The 20,699-nt window shown below is 42.4% G+C and overlaps 1 protein-coding gene across 3 annotated transcripts in view; it reads left to right on the forward strand.

Annotated features, from left to right (window-relative positions):
* Positions 1-9,618, forward strand: part of bcl11bb (BCL11 transcription factor B b) — a 42,345-nt gene extending 32,727 nt beyond the window's left edge. For 2 of the 3 annotated variants that reach the window (XM_029734317.1, XM_029734316.1), the window contains exons 3-5: positions 3,662-4,353; positions 4,513-5,328; positions 5,561-9,618. In XM_029734317.1, the coding sequence (XP_029590177.1) occupies positions 3,662-4,353; positions 4,513-5,328; positions 5,561-6,181 (2,129 nt within the window). In that variant the 3' untranslated portion in view covers positions 6,182-9,618. The remainder of the gene's footprint in view (positions 1-3,661; positions 4,354-4,512; positions 5,329-5,560) is intronic. The other variant, XM_029734314.1, reaches the window with a different exon arrangement.
* Positions 9,619-20,699: the final 11,081 nt, after the last annotated feature.

Genomic DNA, 20,699 nt, shown 5'->3' on the forward strand with positions numbered 1-20,699 from the left:
AACTAAACACAGGTAGACAGCCAGGCCACACACACACGCTCCACACACACACACGCTCCACACAGACACACGCTCCACACAGACACACGCTCCACACAGACACACGCTCCACACAGACACACGCTCCACACAGACACACGCTCCACACAGACACAGACTCCAGTAACTGTGGCGACGTGTGCCGTCTTGGCTCAGTGATTGGTTAGACAGAGCCCCGGGGAGGCAGGTCAGCGAGTTAATGAGAGGCTCATTTACTGAAACGGTCTGTTCTTCTCTCAATCAGTGCTGTGTGTGTGGAGCCATTTTAAAGAGCCTTTATTTGATCACTAAAGATGCTGATCCGGGGCCGGGAACACGACAGAATCAGAGTAGGACCCTGGCGGTAGACCCACATAACAGGAACAAGTGGATGCATATGCCTAGTGAGCACCACAAACTCTATTTCTCTCTCTATTTCGCTCTCTCTCCCTCTCTCTGTCTCCCTCTCTCTCTCTCTATTGCTCTCTCTCTCTCTATTTCTCTCTCTCTATTTCTCTCTCTCTATTTCTCTCTCTCTATTTCTCTCTCTCTCTCTCTCTAACTCTCTCTATTTCTCTCTCTCTCTCTCTCTCTCTCTCTCTCTCTCTCTCTCTCTCTCTAAACATAAATATAGGTTGTATTTACAATGGTGTTTGTTCTTCACCGCTTGCCCTTTCCTTTTGGCAACAGGTCACAAATCTTGCTGCTGTGATTGCACACTGTGTTATTTCACCCAATAGATATGGGAGTTTATCAACATTTTGTGGGTCTGTGTAATCTGAGGGAAATACAGTTGAAGTTGGAAGTTTACATACACTTAGGTTGGAGTCATTAAAACTCGTTTTTTAACCACTCCACAAATTTCTTGTTAACAAACAATAGTTTTGGCAAGTCGGTTAGGACATCTACTTTGTGCATGACACAAGTCATTTTTCCAACAATTGTTTACAGAGAGATTATTTCACTTATAATTCACTGTATCACAATTCCAGTGGGTCAGAAGTTTACATACACTAAGTTGACTGTGCCTTTAAACCTCCCTTTGCCAAGATAACAGGTCTGAGTCTTCTCCTATAATGCGTAATGAGGTAGGTTGGAGAACACTTGACAAGGGATCTGAGACCATTCCTCCATACAGAATCTCTCCAGATCCTTCAGATTCCCAGGTCCAAGCTTGTGGACTCTCCTCTTCAGCTCATCCCACAGTTTTTCTATGGGGTTTGGTTCAGGGGACTGGGAAGACCATGGCAAAACCTTGATTCTGTGGTCAGTGAACCATTTTTGTGTTGATTTTGAGGTGTGTTTTGGATCATTGTCCTGCAGGAAGATCCAACCACGGCCCAGTTTAAGCTTCCTAGCAGAGGCAGTCAGGTTTTGATTTAATATCTTCTGGTACTTGATGGAGTCCATGACACCATGTATCCTAACAAGTTGTCCAGGACCTTTGGAAGAAAAACAGCGCCACAACATCAAAGATCCACCCCCATGGATGAGGTACTTTTCTGCATGGCTATCTTTCTGTCTACGCCAAACCCACCTCTGGTGTTTGCTTCCAAAAAGCTCAATTTTCGTCTCATCTGACCATAGAACCCAGTCACATTGAAAGTTCCAGTAACGTTTGGCAAACTGTCTCCGCTTGAGTTTGTTGTTTGATGACAGGAAAGGCTTTTTTTTATGGCAACCTTCCTGAACAACTTGTGGTTATGTAGGTGGCGTCTGATCATAGTTTTGGAGACTTTCTGACCCCAAAACCCAACTAACGTCTGCAATTCTCCAGCTGTGATCCTTGGAGATTTCTTGTCCACTCAAACCATCCTCCTCACTGTGCTCGAGGGGGGGGGGGGGGTCAATATAGGACACACGTTCTCTTCCAGGCTGATTGTTAACATCTCCAGTTGTTTTAAACTTCTTCATTATTGCCCTGATCGTGGAAATGGGCATTTTCAACCATTGAGCTATTTTCTTAAAGACATTTCCTGATTTGCGCAGCTCAACAACCTTCTGTCACACATCATTACTGTATTCTCAGGTCTTTCCAATAGTGATGGATGACTAAGGGAACTTGGCCTGTGTGTCACCTCATATTTATACCCCAGTGAAACAGGAAGTCATGGCTTACCACTTAAGTGTTCCTAATCACTCAGGTGAACTTAAAAACATCAAATATGAATGGGAATATACTTCAGCTAGATTTTACTCATAAGAATTTCTAGGGGTGACAATAATTGTGGCACACATGTTTTGGAGAAAAATATTTATTTCACATTTATTTAAAAAAAATCATTTTACTTCAATTTAAGGTTTGATTTTGGTGAATATTTTGAATTAAATACCAAGAGGATAAACAGCAAAGACCTTTTTTTCACAGCCATTTTGCTCATATTTACCAACGGTGCCAATATTAGTGGAAGGCACTGTAGGTTTCAACACTACCTTCCTTCCATCTATAGCATTTCTTAATATTATTCCGTTCCTTTGGTTTTGATGCCTCATGATTGAGTATTGCTCTGTTCAAGTAGGCGCTCTGAGAGACTCTGGGTTGAGGTCAGTGATAAGTAGTCTACAGTACTACTGCCAAGAGATGAGCTATAGGTGTACCTAACAGAGGAGTCCCTTCAAAGCCCACAGTACCATTGACTATGTACATACACAGCGTGCGACAGAGCTGCAGTAGTTGTGACCCGTTTTTGTTGGTTATGTTGTCGTAGTTGTGTCTAGGGGGTCATATGGGGGAGGGAATGCTGTCACCCTCACGGGGGCGTCTCTCTCAATTAAATTCAATTAAATTCAATTTGCTTTATTGGCATGACGTAACAATGTACATATTGCCAAAGCTTATTTTGGATATTTACAATATGAAAAAAAAAAAAGAGAGAATCAAAATTGTCAACGGGACAACAGTAACAACAATAACCGAGGGTCAAAATAACCATACATTCAACAATAACAATAAGCATACAGTAGAGGACATGTGCAGATATATCTCTCTCTCTCTTCCTTTCTCAGCTCCCTCTTTCTCTCCCTGTCTCTCCCTCGTCATATATCGTTCGTTCCCCCACACCACACCACACACACACACACACACACACACACACACACACACACACACACACACACACATTAATATTATCCTGCCCCTAGGTAGCCCCGGGTTTGTTTGCATATAGTTTGTATTGCTCATATATGCATATGTGTTTGTCTGAGGAGATCACACTAACCATTCTCTCACTCAGGTTATCATCTCATATTCTCTCACTCAGGTTATCATATGATATTCTCTCACTCAGGTTATCATATGACATTCTCTCATGTAGAGCTCTGTGATAAAGTCGACTGTCCTGGGAGAATAGAATACCTCTCTCACGTCATGTTGTTATGTCGGTGTACAGCAGGGTCGTGTGAAAAGGTCATTGAGATCCTAGTTTTATATGCTGTCGTTCCAGACATGCCAAAAGATAATATATGTATGTTGATTATGCCTATGTTATTATGTAGGCGATTCAGAACTCTATTGCAGTATGAGTCAGTCATGCATTCCTTTCTATAGTTTTCTCATGTTAGTCATTTAGCAGACACCTCTTATTAAAATAGGAACCAACCACTTACAATCTCTCCCTTTTTCTTGCCCCCCCCTCTTTCTCAGGTAAAGATGAGCCGTCCAGCTACATCTGCACTTCCTGTAAACAGACCTTTACCAGCGCCTGGTTCCTGCTCCAGCATGCCCAACACACCCACGGCATCCGCATCTACCTGGACACACACCCCTCCAACTACACCCTCACCCCTCGCATGGGTGGGGGAGACTCCCTCCCTCGTTCTCCCTTACCAACCTTCCTGGGGGACACCTCTAACCCCTTTCACCTCCTCCGGATGGCGGAGCCACTACTCAGGGAGCACCACCCCCAACATCCCCAACATCCTCACCACCCCCGTCCCCCTCCGGGCTATCTGGACACACGGCTCCCTGCCACCCCACCCTTCGTCAGACCCCCGCCCCCCAGACATCTCCTGGAGCGCCTGGGTCCAGAGGAGATGGGGTCCCTGCTCTTCCAGCACCCCAGTGCCTTCGAGAGGGTGATGCGTCTGACCCCAATGGAACCTCCTTCCATGGACTTCTCCAGAAGGCTCAGAGAGCTGGCGGTTGGCAACAATACTAACAACGGAGGCCCTACACCTCCTCTCTCGCCCACCCGGGTGCCCCCCATGCACCGCCTGCTGAGTCCAACTCTCTTCCAGTCGGGCTCCAAGCCTCCACCGTTCCTCACCTACCCCCCACTGCCCCCCACGCCTCAGGGAAACGCCACCACTCCTCCCCAGGGCCAGAACCAGGCCCAGGTATGTGCAGTGTGTCCTGGGATATATGCTGATGTATGTCTTGTAATGTCTTATATGTATTACAGAATTGCTTGTAATGTTGCCAAGATATTTCCCCTATGGGACAATAAATAATTAATTTGTTCATTCATTCATTCATTCATTCATTTATTCATTCAGGTCCAGGCCCAAGCCAAGTCCAAGTCCTGTGAGTTCTGTGGGAAGACCTTCAAGTTCCAGAGCAACCTGATAGTCCACAGACGGAGTCACACAGGAGAGAGGCCCTACAAGTGTCATCTGTGTGACCATGCCTGTTCTCAAGCCTCCAAGCTGAAGAGACACATGAAGACACACATACACAAGTCAGGCTCCATGGGTAGCTCCCCTGAACAGGGGAACAGAGGAGAGGGAGGAGAGGGGGAGGAGAAGAGCAGAGAGGGGGAGGGAAGAATGGGGATGGACAACGAGGAGGAGGAAGAGGATGAGGAAGAGGAAGAAGAGGAAGAGGAAATTGAGGATGAGGAGGAGATGAGGAACGGCCTAAGTAGGCCTGAGTCTAACCTGAGCATGGATTCAGAGTTCCACAAGAACAGGAAGAATGGGTCGAGGCCTTCCCCAGACGTGAAGCCTCATGGTGGGGATAGAGTGACGGAGAGCGGAGGGGTGGGTATCATGCACCCATACAACCACCTGGACAATCACCTGAGACTGGCCCCTTCCAAGAAGACCATGAGTCTGGACAGGGAGAGGCAGCCTAATAGAGAGTCGAGAGAAGGGGGAGATGCAGGGAGGGGGGAGATGGAGATTGAGAGGGACAGAGAGCGAGCGTTGGACAGGGCGATGGACAGAGCGATGGACAGAGAGAGAGAGATTGAACGAGAGGAGAGGCCCTTGATGAACGGAAGGATTAGTGGGTCAGAAGACTCTTTCACTGGACTGTTCCACCGCCGGCCCACCCCCATCACCAGCCCCAACCCCTCCAACAAGAGAATCAAGGTAAGAACCCCCTTTTAGCTACTCCTTGAAGTGACTTTTATTCTTCTTGTTGTGTTTTTATGTTTTCTTATGTTTGTCGTTTACACAACTGTTTCCTACACTATAAAACAGACTTTTAGACTGCTGAAACAAGTACATCATTTTTCTCTTATCTAGTTGGATTGTTTTACTGGGATTAGATTAGTTAAATTCAGTGTAAATAAACTTTAATTTCATTCTATTTGATGTGAAGGTTGAGAAGGAGTTGGAGCTTCCCGCGGCTCCGACCCTCATCTCCCCAGAGAACATGTATTCCCAGCTCCTGGCCGGCTACGCCGCCTCACGCCACTTCATCAGAGAACCCTTCCTCCACGGCTTCAGTGACGCCCACCAGTCCCCCTTCGCCACCTCCTCAGAGCACTCCTCATCCGAGACAGGTTCCCTCCGCTTCTCCACCTCTCCTGGGGAATTCCTGGAGGGAGTGGGAGCATCGGGCCGCAGCGGAAGCTCCACCCCTCACCTCCTGCGGGGTCCCGGGCCGGGTCGACCCCCTAGTAAGGAGAGCCGACGGAGCGACACCTGTGAGTACTGTGGGAAGATATTCAAGAACTGCAGCAACCTGACGGTGCATCGGCGCAGCCACACGGGAGAGAGGCCCTACAAGTGTGACCTGTGCAGCTACGCCTGCGCCCAGAGCTCCAAGCTAACTCGCCACATGAAGACCCACGGGCAGTTTGGGAAAGAAGTGTACCGCTGTGATATCTGCCACATGCCCTTCAGCGTCTACAGCACCCTGGAGAAACACATGAAGAAGTGGCACGGGGAACACTTGATGGCCAGTGACGTCAAACTGGAGGAGGCTGAGAGAGGCTAAAGCTAATGCTAGGCTAAAGCTAATGCTAATGCTAGGCTAACACCTCAGACTCATTCTGAATGAACACTTACAGGACTTCAACACGGGGCTTGGCTGGATAATCTTTCTCTTCTTGAATATTTTTTGGGACAATTTAATGTACGTAATTCTGTTTTTGTTTGTTCTTTTTGTCACAGAAACTGCCACCTGAGAAATATAAACAAAGAGAAACATGGGATGGGGGATTTTTCTAGAAACCTTTAGTTTCCTGCCAACTATTGATCTATCTGAGGATTTGATCATTTAGGAATCCATTGAGCCTTTCTACTGTGCAATAATGTCTGTATTTATTGGAGTTTTGTAAAGATATTGGGCATGTGCAGGTACATCTTTGTGGGGTTTTATAGGGAATTAGATAGCTAGCTAGTAAGTTAAAAAAATATGATGAAGATTTTTTTTCTAAAAAACACATAACTTGAAACAGGTCACACTTGATTAGAAATACGAATTTAATTTTGATTTGTTAATTAAAAAAACAATCCTTTAAGGAAACTATAAGTAAATAAGTAAACTTCTTAAATTATGATAAGCAATTATTTATTTTTTATCTGTAATATTAATATCCTATTAGGTCAACAGCAGACTACAATCCATCTCCTCATCTTTGACATAAAGCACTGAATGTCAATATGACAATAGAATATACATTTTGGGATTTCAAAAATCCCAAACGTTGATGTTTTAAAAATCTGAAGAGATTACAGGCAATTTTATACAAACTATTATTTTTTAATATCAGCATGTGTTGTAGAATTGTCTAAAGGAAATTATTATTATGATTGAATCCAGTCCCCACATTCCCAATATTAGCCGGGGACATAAATAGCGGCTGCAGACGTTGACATAAACTCCTTAGATGCAGGATTAAATCACCGTGGGAATATTTAAAATATATCAGTTCAAACTTGCTGTAGTAAATGTGGAAAGGAGAACAGTCCTATAAAACTTTATGTGTGTGGATGTTTTGGGAAGAGTAAACCGTTTTATTTCATCAAACATTATGTAAATATTAGATTTACTTTGATCCATCATTATTAACAGAAACTAAATGTATACTAGCCCCATATTTTACATTCAGAATGTCCACTCTAACTAAAACAATCAAAGATCAGTGGCTCGAGTTATTTAAGTTCTGAATAATATATATTGTTGTTGCAACCATTCACTAGATAATTGCAATACAGGTCCTCTCAATAGTACTTCCTTCCTATGATCATACTGTTTACATTTGAACAACATAGCGGCAATGTCCCTTACACCCTCTTGACACTTGATAAAGCTTAATCAAAACCAATTTGTTAAGTTAAACTTTTAAACATTCTACATTGTACTGTACATTCCACTTCTAGAATCATGTCATTGTTCCTTCTGGGGAATTCTTGAACAGTAGTGTTCTCGTCGTCCAGGGTGAGTTCTGATCCCCTCAGGATTCAGCAAAACGGTCTCAGAATGGAATTCATATCAATGCCTGTGTTTCTCCACTGTGTGCTCTAAGCCTCAATCTGCCTGCCTGCTTTCACAGTTCACTAACTCAGCATTCATGTATTAGTAGAGCAGCTTTGAAAAGGAAAAGGTGGGGGTTGTTCATTTTGCTTCACAAAGCGATATGGGGGTTTAACGCCCAATAACAGATTTGTGAAGACACTGTACGTGGCGTTCGTGGCTTTTAGGGATTTACAATTTGTGATTTTCAACTGCGAGGAATGAGGATGGCTCATCCTTGGATGAATCTAAAAAAGCCTATTTGAGTTACATTGAGTTATGGTAATAATGTTCAGCACAGCTGTTAGACTGATGGCCACATGACCTTGAGATCTGATTGGATCATTCTTGAGGTAGAAAATGAAAGATTGAAATAGAGAAAATGGAGAGAGGATAGAGGGAGCGAGGGAGAGAGACATAGAAGGAAAGAAAGAGAGAGAGAGAGAGACCCAAGCAAGGATCAAAGTCATTCAAATGAAATTGAAAGCATATGAAAAGTGTGTTTTAACCCAAATGCATCTCTACTGGTCAAATCTAATACCAAGGACATCAGAGAGAGAGAAAGAGGACCAATATAAGGGAAGATTGAGGCCACATCTTCCCTTAATACAACCATCTTCAATAGAGATAATCACCTCACCTCAAAGATATCACTTCACACAGCCTGTTTTAAATGTGCTGTGTGTGTTTAGTCAAGTGGACATGGGTGTGCTCTCGAATGAGAATCTTCCTATTTATCATCATCTTGTTGACAGAAATCAGATTCTTACACAAAACACTCATCTCATAATGGTCCTCTATTTCAGATCAGCATGTGGAAACGGAATAGATTAGTTATCATAATGTATGAGACTGACTGAAAAGGTGTTGATACCATAGAGACATGCATTTGGGGAAATCACATGTTGGTATTCAGTAAGAGTACATCTTTAGCGTATTCCAATACGTTTCTTTTTTATCAGTTCTCACTTCTGAACAAGTTTGATAATAACTATTATAACTGTTATTATCGCAATGGAGACAGCGAGAGAGGAGAAACCTACAATTCCCACTTCTGAACAAGCTTCATATATTCCATCCAAATTATGGATGCTAGAGAGTTATTTTATGGCATTGAGAAACCAGGAAGCAAGACCCGCAAAACAGAACTAGTCATTTCAGACAATAACATTCAGTCCCAGAATAATGTTTACAGTGTTGAAGTATGTTAATGATAAAATCCTCTGTGTTTTGAAATAACAAAGTATTCTTTTCTTCAATGTTTTGAATGCCATAACGAGCATTGTATGGTTATGATGGTGGAGGGATTTTAAGTAGATTTACATGAGTAGTTACGTATCATTTCTTGCTCACTGTATGACGATACACAGTGTCTTTGTAATATTGATAAATGATGCTGCATCTTTAAAACAAATGGTTCCAACATTCTGTTATTATTTTACCTTCCCAATCCAATTGTGATTCGATTCAAATGTTTAAAGTCGTTTTTTTTGGTAAATCTATCCTAATATGGATTAAAAAACATTTAAATTAGAAATCAGAATATCAGAATATCCAGAATATCAGAGGAATTTTGGGATTGGGATTCTGCAATGGGTTATGGGAGAAATGCTTTTTTTTTAAAATCAAATCAGTTTTAGGAGGCGTTCATGGACAATATTGTTATTTTTCTTCTCATGGTTGGTTGAAGTTCTTGTGATGGCACTTAAAATTTAAATTTGAACACATTTTCAACTTTCATGACTTTTACTCTTTGTACAAAAAATCTTTTTCCTTTTCTTTTTTGAGGGATTGTTGTGAAAAATAAGTAGTTTCAAAGCAGCAGCAGTAACGTCGGCTGTTTTGAACATATATGTATTTTTGTAATGTGTTGAAAAGAAAGTCAACAAATCCAATAAATGTTGCAATTGCCCATCTGAAGTATTTTTAACATGACTATCCCCATTACGGCTAAAACCTGAAGTAGTATTAACATGAATATCACCATTACTGCTAAAACCTGAAGTAGTATTAACATGAATATCACCATTACTGCTAAAACCTGAAGTAGTATTAACATTAATATCACCATTACTGCTAAAACCTGAAGTAGTATTAACATTAATATCACCATTACTGCTAAAACCTGAAGTAGTATTAACATTAATATCACCATTACTGCTAAAACCTGAAGTAGGATTAACATTAATATCCCCATTACGGCTAAAACCTGAAGTAGTATTAACATGAATATCACCATTACTGCTAAAACCTGAAGTAGTATTAACATGAATATCACCATTACTGCTAAAACCTGAAGTAGTATTAACATTAATATCACCATTACTGCTAAAACCTGAAGTAGTATTAACATGAATATCACCATTACTGCTAAAACCTGAAGTAGTATTAACATTAATATCACCATTACTGCTAAAACCTGAAGTAGTATTAACATGAATATCACCATTACTGCTAAAACCTGAAGTAGTATTAACATTAATATCACCATTACTGCTAAAACCTGAAGTAGTATTAACATTAATATCGCCATTACTGCTAACATCTGAAGTAGTATTAACATTAATATCACCATTACTGCTAAAACCTGAAGTAGTATTAACATGAATATCACCATTACTGCTAAAACCTGAAGTAGTATTAACATGAATATCACCATTACTGCTAAAACCTGAAGTAGTATTAACATTAATATCACCATTACTGCTAAAACCTGAAGTAGTATTAACATGAATATCACCATTACTGCTAAAACCTGAAGTAGTATTAATATGAATATCACCATTACTGCTAAAACCTGAAGTAGTATTAACATTAATATCACCATTACTGCTAAAACCTGAAGTAGTATTAACATTAATATCACCATTACTGCTAAAACCTGAAGTAGTATTAACATGAATATCACCATTACTGCTAAAACCTGAAGTAGTATTAACATTAATATCACCATTACTGCTAAAACCTGAAGTAGTATTAACATTAATATCACCATTACTGCTAAAACCTGAAGTAGTATTAACATTAATATCACCATTACTGCTAAAACCTGAAGTAGTATTAACATTAATATCACCATTACTGCTAAAACCTGAAGTAGTATTAACATTAATATCACCATTACTGCTAAAACCTGAAGTAGTATTAACATTAATATCACCATTACTGCTAAAACCTGAAGTAGTATTAACATTAATATCACCATTACTGCTAACATCTGAAGTAGTATTAACATTAATATCACCATTACTGCTAAAACCTGAAGTAGTATTAACATTAATATCACCATTACTGCTAAAACCTGAAGTAGTATTAACATTAATATCGCCATTACTGCTAACATCTGAAGTAGTATTAACATTAATATCACCATTACTGCTAAAACCTGAAGTAGGATTAACATTAATATCACCATTACTGCTAAAACCTGAAGTAGTATTAACATTAATATCGCCATTACTGCTAAAACCTGAAGTAGTATTAACATGAATATCACCATTACTGCTAACATTATCATCTCTTACATTACAATCAGTGCGTATTTAGTTGTTTATTTTACAAGACCCACCAGTAGTTATGTTGAATGTCTCATGACTGGTGCTTCAGTATCACCTGCTAACCACAACTTGATGTTACATAGAATCATATGAGTACTATTTTTACACTTAACAACCGATACCACCGGTAGGCTTGATTAAACCTGGTTGTCTCTAATGACTGGTGCTTGAAACCTTGCCCTCAGTAGCCCCGTTTATACCTGGTGCCTACATGGGTTCTTTGTCCTGATCTTGTCTACATTCTGATTGTGTCCACATTTCCAGAAATGTGTCTACACACATGGTATTAAAATATGTCTGTTATCCATCCACTGTGTCTGCATTGTGAACACATTTCCTGGTCCCTTCCTTTATGCAAATTACTTTTACAGCTATTCTTTCAAAATAATATTTATTTATTTATTGTAACATGCACATTGATGTAATCAGTCAAAGCTGCCAACTGACAATGATTTTTAAAGGGCAGAATAATGATGGTTTAAATGGTGTCTCTGTCCAGATCTGCCTAACCTTGTGAGATATCCAGACACAATGTGTCTGACTACCTCTGGAGGTGGGCAGGATAATCACAATCATATCACAATGAGTTGTTTTAATCATCTACACCTGTCTAAAAATGTGGGCACAATCAGAATGTGGACAAGATCAGGACACAAGTTAGAACTAGGTATAAACAAGGCTAGTATGCAGGTAGAACATCTGCCATCAATGTGACGCTATAAATCACAATATACTGACATTATTCTAATTCTTTATAGTACAGATAGGCACTGGTTAATAAGAGTGATTAACCCTTTCTCTAGTGATGGTTGCTTGAAGCCTTGGCCTCAGTTTGATAGTATTGAACGCTGGAACCAGACTGCGAGACATCTCACTCTCAACTTTTTTCAGGTTCATAAACAGTCAATGAACTAAGCAGACCAGACCCAGCTGCTAATGTATTGGTGCCTATGGGAGAGCCACCATGTTAAGCAGTCCGGAACTGACCATTTTTTCAATGGTAAACGACCTGAGTTGGACATCTTCATTTATCCACTATCTTTGACCAGAACACTTGAACCTACGTGACCCCTCGTGACCCCTTTGTGCTTCATTTCCTTATTTCCTGAAAGACCATGCAAGGTCTTATTAGCCAGACAGGTGGGGACTTTCACCAAAGACAACAATGGAGGTGGAGAGGAGGAGAGGACAAATACTTAACTAACTACTCCACCACCCAATTAACACACTGACACAATAACTGAGCCCTCAACTTGAAGGGGGGGGGGGACTAATAAGGTGGCAACACGAAATGCTTGGTAAACCAGAGGGGTGCGTTCAGTAGGGTGCAACTTTCTGAGTGTAATGTTGTAGATAAATAGTGTGATGCATGATTCTGAAGTCTACATGATGGGGTACTATGTGATTTACATTTACGTCATTTAGCAGACGCTCTTATCCAGAGCGACTTACAAATTGGTGCATTCACCTTATGATATCCAGTGGAACAACCACTTTACAATAGTACATCTATATCTTTTTTTTGGGGGGGGGGGGGTTAGAAGGATTACTATATCCTATCCCAGGTATTCCTTAAAGAGGTGGGGTTTCAGGTGTCTCCGGAAGGTGGTGATTGACTCCGCTGTCCTGGCGTCGTGAGGGAGCTTGTTCCACCATTGGGGTGCCAGAGCAGCGAACAGTTTTGACTGGGCTGAGCGGGAACTGTGCTTCCGCAGAGGTAGGGGGGCGAGCAGGCCAGAGGTGGATGAACGCAGTGCCCTTGTTTGGGTGTAGGGCCTGATCAGAGCCTGAAGGTACGGAGGTGCCGTTCCCCTCACAGCTCCATAAGCAAGCATCATGGTCTTGTAGCAGATGCGAGCTTCAACTGGAAGCCAGTGGAGAGAGCGGAGGAGCGGGGTGACGTGAGAGAACTTGGGAAGGTTGAACACCAGACGGGCTGCGGCGTTCTGGATGAGTTGTAGGGGTTTAATGGCACGGGCAGGGAGCCCAGCCAAAAGGGAGTTGCAGTAATCCAGACGGGAGATGACAAGTGCCTGGATTAGGACTTGCGCCGCTTCCTGTGTGAGGCAGGGTCGTACTCTGCGAATGTTGTATAGCATGAACCTACAGGATCGGGTCACCGCCTTGATGTTTGCGGAGAACGACAGGGTGTTGTCCAGGGTCATAATGTGATCATAACGGGGGTGAATCCTAGTTTCCACCTTTTTTCCCAGATTCTTTTTCTCTTAGTCATGAACTGATGTCAATAAGAGATTAACGATACGTTTCACTGGAATTTAGGATTCACTCCAATAGCTACCAGTAAATAATATTAATCCGTAGATTATCTTCAACCTGTGGAAGTGTTAGAAATATATATTGGCTCCAGAGCTCAGTTTACTAACTGATTTAGCAAATGGGGCCCTGCTGTGAGATCTATGAAACAGCTATAGATTACACAATCTATTCAATCTTTATGGCAGTAGTTCAGCGTTACGGTGTGATTTACATTTTGAAGGAGTAGACTGTATTCACGGTAAACTCTGCATATGTCGGCTTAATCGGAAATTACCTTTAAATTTCTATCACAAAATCTGTAACGCTTCAGCAAAACAGATTGAATAAAGATCTGCTTTAACTCAACCATGTGGTAAATATAGAGCCCAGCAAACACATATTAAGATGTTTGACCATAAAAAGCCAGATTACAAAGACAAGGCAGCTTGTAGAAGGAAGTCATTTGCTCATAAAATGCATAGATAATATCTCCGATATCTATAACACTTGATAGATAGTCTTGTTCCTAGAAGTATGTTATTTTTTTCATACACTGATGTAGCTCTCTCCGAAGATAAAGTAGAACAGATTAATTGATTTTTTTGTGGCCACAATAAATACTTTAGCTACAGTAGCTAACTATTTATGAGTAGCTGTAAAGTTTTGGTTGAAACAAATCTGATGAAGTAAGGCTGATATATGGGCTTAAAGAAAACCTTTTCCATCCTATTAGCAACTTGTCAAATGAGTCTGGGTAACATCTCCCGTCTTTAAACACAGCAACTATAAGCAACCATAAGTGACTACAATAACTTCCTTACTGTCAGTGGATATTCTACAGATCGTACTACCTCGGTTCTATGAAAAACATATGATTATCACACATGCACCAACGCACGCACACACATCAACAACAAAAAAGACAAGACATAAAATTCCATCATCATGCTCAATCACAAAACTGCATATTTCCACCCAGTTCCCAGGATGTGTATGAACTAGTGTCAAAGCTCCAAGTAGCTCTTCTACCCGCAGTCATCTGAGCACATCACTCCAAGCAGGTCTTCCACCACCAGTCATCTGAGCACGTCACTCCAAGCAGGTCTTCCACCACCAGTCATCTGAGCACATCACTCCAAGCAGGTCTTCCACCGCCAGTCATCTGAGCACATCACTCCAAGCAGGTTTTCCACCGCCAGTCATCTGAGCACATCACTCCAAGCAGGTCTTCCACCACCAGTCATCTGAGCACGTCACTCCAAGCAGGTCTTCCACCGCCAGTCGTCTCATCACATCACCAACAATCCCATTTGCCGGGGGATTAACTCACAATAAAAGAATGTGATGGCTTAAAGAAACAGTAGAAGAGGCAGGCTGCCCAGCCAGGCCCAGTGAAAGAGGGCTGATGGTAGGATGGGAAGGTGAATACTGTCTATAGTCATTAATTAAATCAGCCTGCACTTGATGAAATCAGATCACACTGGCAGGCCACAGGCTTCACAGTTAGTTTGTTTTTACGACATAATTACAGTCCAAATCAAATGAGAAGATTGAATATTTCACAGCGGCGAGCCGTAAGGCGAGCATGTGTCCAATTTCAACAATGACACTGACAAACCCGCCTGAGGGAGAAAGAGAGGGAGATATAGGGATAGAGATAGACTTCCCTGTAGCTCAGTTGGTAGAGCATGGTGTTTGCAACGCCAGGGTTGTGGGTTCGATTCCCACGGGGGGCCAGCACAGAAAAAAATGTATGAAATTGTATGAAATGTATGCATTCACTACTGTAAGTCGCTCTGGATAAGAGCGTCTATGTAAAATGTAAATGAGAGAGAGAAAGAGAGGGAGAGATGGAGAGAGAGAGATATAGGGATGGAGAGAGAGTGAGAAGGAGAGTATAGCGCCAGCCAGCCGCCCCACCGCAATAATTTACCTGCCTGTGTTTAGGTACTCTGGGGAGGTCTGGCTGAATACATTGGCATTACACCAGAGAGAAGGAGGGAGGTTGATGCAAGGAGAGAGAGAGAGAGAGAACGTTTGTGAGGGGGAGAGAGAAAGGTAGAGTCTGTGAGAGAGGGAGAGAGATAGAATGAGGGGAGAGCGAGAAAAAGAAAGCCAGTAAAAGAGAGAGAGCGAGAGCGAGATTGAATTGAGAGAAAGACTGGGAGAGATAGAAAGAGTCAAAGTGTATGGTTTTAGAGAGACTAAATATGGAGACAAAGTGTATGGTTTTAGAGAGACTAAATATGGAGACAAAGTGTATGGTTTTAGAGAGACTAAATATGGAGACAAAGTGTATGGTTTTAGAGAGACTAAATATGGAGACAAAGTGTACGGTTTTAGAGAGACTAAATATGGAGACAAAGTGTATGGTTTTAGAGAGACTAAATATGGAGACAAAGTGTATGGTTTTAGAGAGACTAAATATGGAGACAAAGTGTATGGTTTTAGAGAGACTAAATATGGAGACAAAGTGTATGGTTTTAGAGAGACTAAATATGGAGACAAAGTGTATGGTTTTAGAGAGACTAAATATGGAGACAAAGTGTATGGTTTTAGAGAGACTAAATATGGAGACAAAGTGTATGGTTTTAGAGAGACTAAATATGGAGACAAAGTGTATGGTTTTAGAGAGACTAAATATGGAGACAAAGTGTATGGTTTTAGAGAGACTAAATATGGAGACAAAGTGTATGGTTTTAGCAGGAAGATGAACAAACTCTTCGCTTGACTGTTCCTCTCCAGAGAGGTGTCAGAGATAACAGTTATCACATAGATAAAACACAGGATCAGCGTGGTAAAGACACAAGTCCCTATTGAACTGGAGTTGATCACCGCCTCTCTCACACGGTGAGGTTAATACGTGTTGTATCAGAACTTCTCAATGGGGAATGATATGCTCGTGTGATATGGTGGGCGTGCAGACTAAAGTAAACTGGAACATGTTGAACAATGGCCTCCGGTTGTCCTTTATTTTGAATGGGATTGTACGAACAACGGGCAGCAGCCAATTCATAGGACGCTTAGTTTATCATTTCTATTTGAAAAAAATGTACTTTCTATACCAGGCGACGTGTTTCTCCGGTGAATGAAACAGAAACATCCTCCCACTGAGTTGGTTTGCTAATTTTGTTTCCTTTCTGAAGAAGTAAGCATACATTTCCTGTACAGAGTCTTTGTTCCTCTCCAGGTCAGAACTTCCTTAGGGGATAGAATCCTCTGATTCTAGAAAACCACAGCTGTTGAGTGGTCGCGCTACAATCACACAGCTCAGCATCTCCTGACCACTCTTTCTAAACAGCTCTCTCTCTCTCTCTCTCTCTCTCTCTCTCTCTCTCTCTCTCTCTCTGTCTCTTTCCTTCTTTTCCTTGGTCCTTTTCTCTGTCTCTCTATCCATACCATCCCTCTTTTGATCCCTCCCTTTCTCGCTACCCTCCCAACTCTCTGCCCCCTCTCTGTCTCTCCCTGTCTCTCCCTCTTCCTTTTCCCTCCTTACATCCATCTCTCCCTCTATCTGGTTCCCAGGGGCTGCCCAGCTGGGGTGGATTTTCTCTGGTTGCAGTCTCTACCGCAACCTAGCGCAGCCTACCCTGCCTGTTGGGCCACCGGTCAGAGTCAGGGCCAGTAGATTAGTAACTAGATATAGACAGCAGGATCCCTGGGGGCCTGGTTAGCCTTTGATCCAGAGGAAACCGGGTTCTATGTGGCGGCTCTGTGTGGTCGAGGCCCTGGACCACAACCCTGCTGCCACCCTGTTCAGTAAAGGACGTGGTTTTACTGAGGACCGTGATTTCCCTGTGATTCTCCCTGTGACCAGTCCTTCTGGTTAAGGGAGAATGGACCTCCTTACCGCTGTCACTGTCGCTCACTTTGTTTCCCATGGCATACAAAGACATGCGTTGGAAAAAGACAGGGCGGGGGCCTTACATTACGATGGCTTAAAAGTGATGTGTAATGGCATGTCATATGTGAACTCTGGTGAACTATGGCATTGGCTGGTCGCTGGTAGTAGCGAGGTAGTGCTCAGTGGGGAACATCAAATAAAATCAAACTGTATGTGTCACATGCTTCTTAAACAACAGGTGTAGACTAACAGTGAAATGCTTCTTAAACAACAGGTGTAGACTAACAGTGAAATGCTTACTTACAGGCCCTTTCAAACAATGCAGACACAGATAATATAGAAATAATAGAAAAATAATAACACAAATAATAAATACACAATGAGTAATGATAACTTGTCTATATGGTGTACCTGTACCGAGTCCATGTGCAGGGGTACGAGGTAATTGAGGTAGATATGTACATATAGGTAGGGATAAAGTTACTAGGCAACAGGATAATAAACAGTAACTGGGACAGTCATTTGCTCAAGGACAGACGCTGGAAGATGAGAAGCAAGTAGAGGGAGTGAACATTTAATAAATAACCGACATGAAACAAACAAGGACAGCGTCTGGACAGGGGGAAACATAACGACAATAATGCTGACACGGGGATCAAACTGAGGAACAGACAGAAAAAGAGGAGGCAATCAATAAAGTGATGTAGTCCAGGTGAGTCCAATGAAGCGCTGATGCACGTAAAGGTTGTGACAGGTGTACGTAATGATGGGCAGCCTGGCGCCCGACAGGAGCGGGAGCGGGCGTGACAAGTCATAGTCTTGTATGTGATGAGTCAAAAGAGTTCGTGCAAAAAGGGTCAATGCAGATAGTCCGGGTAACTATTGGTTAACTATTTAACTAACAATTTAGCAGTCTTATGGCTTGGGGGTTGGTTCCAGACTAGGTGCATCGGTACCGCTTGCCGTTTGGTAGCAGAGAGAACAGTCTATGACTTGGGTAGCTGGAGGCTTTCACTATTTTTTGGGCCTTGCTCTGACACAACCTGGCATAGAGGTCCTGGATGGCAAGGAGCTCGGCCTCAGTGATGTACTGGGCTGTACGCACTACCCTCTGTAACGCCTTGCGGTCTGATGCCAAGCAGTTGCCATATCGAGCGGTGATGCAGCCAGTCAAAATGTCCTCAATGGTGCAGCTGTATAACTTTTTGAGGATCTGGGGCCCATGCCAAACCTTTTCAGCCTCCTAAGGGTTGAAGAGGCGTAGTAGTGCTCTCTTCAAGACTGTGTTGGTTTGTGTGGGCCATCATAATTCCTTAGTGATGTGGACACAGAGAAACTTGAAGCTCTCGACCTGCTCCACTACAGCCCCATTGATGTGGTTGGTCAGCCCTCAGTTTCCTGTAGTCCACAATCAGCTCCTTTGTCTTGTTGACGTTGAAGGAGATATTGTTGTCCTGGCACCACACTGCCAGGTCTCTGACCTTCTCCCTGTAGGCCGTCTCATCGTCATCGGTGGGCAGGCCTACCACTGTTGTGTCGTCTGCAAACTTAATGATTGTGTTGGAGTCGTGTGTGGCCACCAGAGCATATGAGCAGAGTTGAGCAGTTGGAAATCCCGCTCACCGCTTACTGCTCCGTAGCTCCATGTCCTCCGCTAAATACCGCTCTGTGCTCACAGGGGAGAAAAATGCTGCTCCAAATTCGCTCTGTTCATTAAATTCACAATTGAACCTAGACCCATCTATTTCTGTGACTACCTGGACCTACCAAATCCATATGGATTTGAAAGAAAAGTATTTGAATGAACATGAAAAGGTGAATGTAAGAAGCGAAGATCATTTCAAATAGGCTACATGTCATATTGAACAGCACAAAAATACTCTAAATAGGTCAGGAGCCAGACAGGGCTCCTAGGAAGGAACAGAAATGAATTATTTAGGCTATATTATTTCAATTATTTTAAGGCTAAAGCCTACAAAGAAAAACATTGTGAAGCATTTTGGAGTGTGACACAATAGGATGGTAAGGACATAAAGCCCTCAGCATTTAAACAACATTTCATTGTATTGAATCATTATAGTCTATAAATTGTGCATATAGGCTGAGACTTACTTAGAATTAAATGTAAATTGACTTATTAGTGCCTTTGAATTCATTTTTAGAAAGACAAGTTTGGCCAGTCTGGGGCTTCAGGCTCATGCGATGGTGCCTGGAGAGCAGGCCAGCAGCAGAGATGCTAAATACACATTTGGCCTCTCATGCCAGGCTAGGTAGAGATGCTAAACACCCTTTTGGCCACTCTTGCCAGGCTAGGTAGAGATGCTAAACACCCTTTTGGCCACTCTTTCTAGGCTGGACAGAGATGTAGAGTTTTTTTTTCTATAGGTAGGCCTAAAGGTTTTTTGTCAAAACAACCTAATCAAAACGGGAAGCTCCTTGAACGTGGGAATATGCCAGGCCTATTGGGCCAAAATCAATTATGGCCTATTGTATAGATAATAGGCGGCAGGTAGCCTAGTGGTTAACGCGTTGGACTAGTAACCAAAAGGTTGCTAGATTGAATCCCAAAGCTGACAAGGTAAAAATCTGTTGTTCTGCCCCTGAACAAGGCAGTTAACCCACTGTTCCAAGGCCATCATTGAAAATAAGAATTTGTTCTTAACTGACTTGCCTAGTTAAATAAAGATAAAATGAATGAAAGATTTACGAGATCAGATTTTTTGTTTATAAATACTTTGCTACAATGACACACTTAGTTATCTACCCACCTCGATTCTTTCTTTTAGCATGTGCACGTAGTAAGTACACCACCATGCTTTTGGGATGTGTCTTTTCAGATTCCACAATGATTCTTTAGTTGTGGACATTACATCACTGCACTGCCTCTCTTGCTCTTGGTCCTCATCTTTGTAAGTCACCTTGATTTAGCACCTGTGTGTTTTATCAGTTTCTTTATGAAAATATTTAGCAAACTCCATGACAGTAGCTTAAGCAAGGGGCTATAGCAGCACAGAAGTAGACTACAAATGCATGCTGGGCCGGGCGTGCCCTGAGCTCGTGAAGTGAGCTCTACTGGAGTGAAATTGGAGCGGGCGAGAAGGCCAGACGTTCCATCCTATGGGAATCTCGCTCCACACGCTAATCCCTCCAGCGCCAAACCCTCCGGTGCTATTCCCTCCAGCGCTATACCCTCCGGTGCTTCACCCTCCAGCGCTAAACCCTCCAGGGCTATACCCTCCAGCACTAAGCCCAGCACTAAGCTCCAGCGCTATACCCTCCAGCGCTAATCCCTCCAGCGCTATACCCTCCAGCACTAAGCCCAGCACTAAGCTCCAGTCAA

Source organism: Salmo trutta, chromosome 35 (genome assembly GCF_901001165.1).
Source record: "Salmo trutta chromosome 35, fSalTru1.1, whole genome shotgun sequence".
Classification (NCBI taxonomy): Eukaryota; Metazoa; Chordata; class Actinopteri; order Salmoniformes; family Salmonidae; genus Salmo; species Salmo trutta.